Below are 5,431 nucleotides of genomic sequence, written 5' to 3' on the forward strand. Positions count from 1 at the left end.
AAATCAGAGAGAGGGAGGGAGCCAGAGAGAGGGGGTGGGAAACAGTTTATGAATAGGGTATGATGTAAATATTTACCCTTCTCTGCTGTGCAGAATAGCTTAACTCATTACATAAGCGCTCACGCACACATGCATCAATGCACCCACTAATCCACACACACACACACACACACACACACACACACACACACACACACACACACACACACACACACACACACACACACACACACACACACACACACACACACACACACACACACACACACACACACACACACACACACACACACACAGTCCTGCAACCTGGTATTTTCCATGCCTGTGTGTTTGGCACATTTTCTTTACAATATTCTCAACATTCACAAAATAGTTGATTTTCTTACTTTTTAATTCTGCATTGTTGGTAAAGGGCTCATAAGGAAGCATTTCACAGTAAAGTCTACACCTGCTGTATTCGGCGCATGTGACAAATAACATTTGATTTGATTTAAAGCTGCAATCTGCAGTTAGAACAATAACAAAGCGGACACCCTGAATCCCTCCCTTGAGATGACGTAGAGGCACCTTCCCTCTGCATCATGATTTCAATGGTAGAGTTGCACCTCTAGGGCCAAAAAGAGAGAGATTTACTACTAAATGACAAAAATATATAACTTTTGAAACAAACTGTCAAAATGAAGACCATAATTGACTTGCTTCACTATAACTATGCCTAAAATATGTTTTCTTAATGAAAAGTTACTCTTTAAATAATATATGTATATAGAGAGAAGCAAGTCGATATATATATATATATATATATATATATATATATATATATATATATATATATATATATATATATATATATATAATAATGCATCTCAAACAGACATTCACAAACGTTGTATCTGTTCTGTAGTTTGGATGGCTGGCTGGCTGTCTGGGGGTATTTTTCCACCACAGTGATAATGGATATCCATTCTAATCAACAGCAAGGTATTAATTCTAATCAACTTTCACATGTCCAACTGTAACCAGAGGCAAGGACACAACTAGAGGATGGGACCTGAAACACAGATATTTATCTGACCATAACCTTTAACCCAACCCTAAACTTATCTGTAAACCCTTGATTGATAACAAAATAGCATGTAAAAAATAATAGGTTTTATATGTCATAGGCTACACCCCTGCAATTTCAATGAATCAGCCGTGAATCAATGGAAACAGTTTAAATGAGATGTGTGTGTGTGTGTGTTAAAAATGGGTGCTTAAAGTCAAAACATGATGTAATTTAGAACAAACACAGGGTAAACCCCAAGCACCACGTGTGGTTTTGGAAAATCTGAGTTTTTACGTCAAACACCTTATAAGGAGTTCCGGTACAGACAGATGAGCTTATATGGTCAGTGACACAGTCTGTGATGTGTCCTCCTTATGTGGAAAAAGAGGGCGGAGTAACAGTTTGGTATGAAACAGTTTGGTATAAAACCCTGTCCCTCCAATCTCATCCCATCTCTTAACAAGAAACAAGAGGTAAAGACAGTTTAGTACTAATTTCGAGGTGAATTGTTTATGGAAATAGTCACATTCAGTACTCTCTGACTGAAGTCAAATTGTTTTAATTAGTTGATCAAGTTTGAAATATATTCTAATCAAGAACAAGTGTGTTTTGCCAAACATTTTGTTGCTTTTAGGCTAGTCTATAACTTTCCACAGGAGAAAAAATCAAAGCGACATTTTTTTTTACCTGTTTATTTTTGGGACCAGAACTAAATAATGTGTTCAAACAGCGAGCCTCTGGAGATAACTGGTATTGAGTTGGCCCACATCCTCAGAACTCCCCGGGACCAGTTCGCCTCAGGCGGCTGTGTACTGCTGGACTGTCGGCCTTTCCTTGCCTTCTCCAGGACTCACATCTCTGAGTCCCGCAATGTCAACTGGAACTCGATGCTCCGGCGTCGGTCCAAGAGCTCTGTTGTTTGTTTGGAGTGGTTGGTCGCGGACAAGGACCTCCTTGGTCGGCTGTGCAGGGGGGATTTCTCTCCAATGGTGGTGCTTGATGAGAGTAGCCTTTCTATGGCCGAACTGAAAGGGGAGAGCTTGGCCAGTATGCTGCTGAACGCTCTGCAAGCCGATGTCCAATCCAGCTCAGCACAGATCTGCTTTCTAAAAGGTGAGATTTACCAGGCGACAAAGCAAAACAAGTCGACTATCAGATACATTTTGAATGAAATCAAATGGCCTACAAAATAAAACAAGAATACCCCAAAAAGTCCAAAGTTGGAGTTGTTAATTAATATTTTTAGGCCAAAATATTATAATACATTTTTTATAATTTCCTCTACAAACCATCTAACTAGGTCATGTTCCTATCTGGTACAGAAGAGGTAAGGAGTTATGTCATAAGCTGCTGAGTGTCATTGTAATGTTTCTTAATGGCAGGTGGCTTTGAGGGGTTCCATGAAGAATATCCAGAAGTCTGTTTCAACTCCCCAGGCCTGCTGGGACACAGCCCTGCAATGATTGACCCAGAGCCTAGCGTGACAGGGCGGAAAACACCACTCTATGATCAGGTGAGAGACTGGGAAAATAACTGAAACAGTTGCATGAGGACATTTTTCTCAGGCATTTGTCCACTACTTTATTTGGTTTGGGATGTTTTTCCTTCATGGATTGAAATCAAGTCATGTTTTGGTTGGTTATTGTTTTTGATTGGTTGGTTTGTATTCGATTAACAGGAGGGTCCAGTGGAGCTCCTCCCCTTCCTGTTCCTGGGCAGTGCAGTTCATTCCTCAAGGCGCGAAACTCTCACTGCAGCGGGGATCACGGCAGTGCTCAACGTGTCCTCCTCCAGCCCCAACCTGTATGAAGAGGACCTAAAATACATGAGACTCACTGTAGAGGACAGCCTGGCTGCAGACATCGCAGCCCGCTTCCCTGAGGCCATCGCCTTCATAGGTCAGTTCTACTACTAGCATCACCTTCTGGGTGTGTCCCAAAAGGCACCTTATTCTAATTTGGTATGCAGACATTGGTCAGGTTCCCCTGCTCAGACGTTGCAATCATCCACCAATGGTTGCGTGCCATGTCATCGACTATGGCGTTGTGCACCAGATTAATATAACATGATGTGGTAAGCTGGTACGTAAAGTATCTATCAAGGCATTGCAAGATCTGGCATGCGTCAGCAACGTCTGAGCAGGGGAAGACTACCATTGTCTCCTCTCCTTAATTTGAAAACGCAGGACAGGTGAAAGATTGCCAATTTCTGGGACATTTCTTTCACATATATCTAGATTGAAGAGATGAGGAAGGAAACCATTTTAGACTATTGAGACACTATTGTGTGCTAAAACACAGAGCTCAAAGCTAACTACCCTGCTCTGTACCTTCTCTGTTGCAGACTCCGTGAAGGAGAGTGGTGGTCGTGTGCTGGTGCACTGCCAGGCCGGCATCTCTCGCTCGGCCACTATCTGTCTGGCCTACCTCATCCACGCACGCCGCGTCCGATTGGACGAGGCTTTCGACTTCGTGAAGCAGCGACGCCAGGTCATCTCTCCTAACCTGGCCTTCATGGGACAGCTGCTGCAGTTTGAGACTGACGTTCTGTGTCACTGACCCCATCATTAGCCATATATTTATATATACGCTTTGCCACTAACAAGACTAGCAGAAATATATTTCTGAGGAAGACTCAAGAGAAATGTACTGTATATATGCACTTCCACTAGGTGGATTAGTCCAAAAAGTTGGACTAAAGTCCACCTAATCCACTTGGACAGTGATGAAAGTTGATCGATTTCACACGTTTTTATGTGTCTCTGCGTGGCCACAGCCTCATAACTGCTCAGAGAAATGTTTACCCACTCTGCCACTGGCTGGGCTGTATCTGAGAGAAACCAACAGAGACAGTACATGGTGAGAGAAATGTTTACCCACTCTGCCACTGGCTGGGCTGTATCTGAGAGAAACCAACAGAGACAGTACATGGTGAGAGAAATGTTTACCCACTCTGCCACTGGCTGGGCTGTATCTGAGAGAAACCAACAGAGACAGTACATGGTGAGAGAAATGTTTACCCACTCTGCCACTGGCTGGGCTGTATCTGAGAGAAACCAACAGAGACAGTACATGGTGAGAGAAATGTATACCCACTCTGCCACTGGCTGGGCTGTATCTGAGAGAAACCAACAGAGACAGTACATGGTGAGAGAAATGTATACCCACTCTGCCACTGGCTGGGCTGTATCTGAGAGAAACCAACAGAGACAGTACATGGTGAGAGAAATGTATATCTGCTGAACTGCTGGCAGGAGATTTATATATGTGTTTGCCTTTTTGGACATTTTGCAAGGGCTGACATAAAGGCCTATACTGTGTGATAAACCCCAGCAAGCTGTTGGGTACCAGAGTAATAACTACTGTCTGTAAAGCTAAATGTGAATGATTTGTATCTTGATCAGGTGATTTAATGTATTAAGGGCAATACATCAATACAATCAATTTCCTAACACCAGTGCAAATCTGAAACAAGCTCATCCTTATCAAATCATAGGTATTGGCTGTAGCTTGTAGGTCTGCTCTGGGTAAAGGGAAGAAGCCATCTCAATCCTTATGGTGTTTTTATATATATTTTTATTTTATTATGGTTTTGACAGTTGTGATTTACACTGTCGGTTACTGCACTTTATTTGCCAATGTGGAGGCAGATTCCTGCTGTTTTTCACATAGATGAAATACTTTATAAACTGGAAAACACATGTATGTTTATATAATGATGCCCTGTATACATACAGTGCCTTAAAGTATTCACACCCCTTGACTTTTTCTACATTTTGTGGAGTTACAACCTGAATATAAAGTGGATTACATTGAGATTTTGTGTCACTGGCATACACACTGTAGGGGCCAAATATGTCATATTGTATATCGGCATGTTTCCAATTCAATGCATTTTTGTTGTATGTGTGTTTGCCGTTAATCCCCTGTCAAGTGTGTGTGTACCCCCTCTACAGGCCAATGGAGAATACAGTTAGAAGGCATACATGCTCCAAGGCCAACTGGGAGTGACTGGAATGGCTGCACACAGTCTTTTGACCATGTCAGAACATGTTTATCATGCTGTTTGTTCCTTTAGTTTAATGATCAGAATTAGTTTTGGTAGAATTCAATGCATTTTTGTATCCAGAACAACGACAAATAAATGTATTTTTTAACTTGAATCAAACTCTGGACATCAAATCAAATGTATTTATATAGCCCTTCGTACATCAGCTGATATCTCAAAGTGCTGTACAGAAACCCAGCCTAAAACCCCAAACAGCAAGCAATGCAGGTGGCTAGGAAAAACTCCCTAGAAAGGCCAATACCTAGGAAGAAACCTAGAGAGGAACCAGGCTATGTGGGGTGGCCAGTCCTCTTCTGGCTGTGCCGGGTGGAGATT

General features: G+C 42.1%; 1 protein-coding gene across 1 annotated transcript; it reads left to right on the forward strand.

Moving 5' to 3' along the window:
- Window positions 1–1,263: 1,263 nt before the first annotated feature.
- Window positions 1,264–5,210, forward strand: dusp2 (dual specificity phosphatase 2). The gene is made up of 4 exons (XM_020490256.2): window positions 1,264–2,161; window positions 2,431–2,561; window positions 2,727–2,946; window positions 3,392–5,210. Exons 1-4 carry the CDS (start codon window positions 1,765–1,767, stop codon window positions 3,604–3,606), a joined length of 963 nt encoding a protein of 320 aa, XP_020345845.1. The 5' UTR covers window positions 1,264–1,764; the 3' UTR covers window positions 3,607–5,210.
- The last annotated feature ends 221 nt before the right edge of the window (window positions 5,211–5,431 follow it).

This window comes from Oncorhynchus kisutch, linkage group LG8 (assembly GCF_002021735.2).
Source record: "Oncorhynchus kisutch isolate 150728-3 linkage group LG8, Okis_V2, whole genome shotgun sequence".
Classification (NCBI taxonomy): Eukaryota; Metazoa; Chordata; class Actinopteri; order Salmoniformes; family Salmonidae; genus Oncorhynchus; species Oncorhynchus kisutch.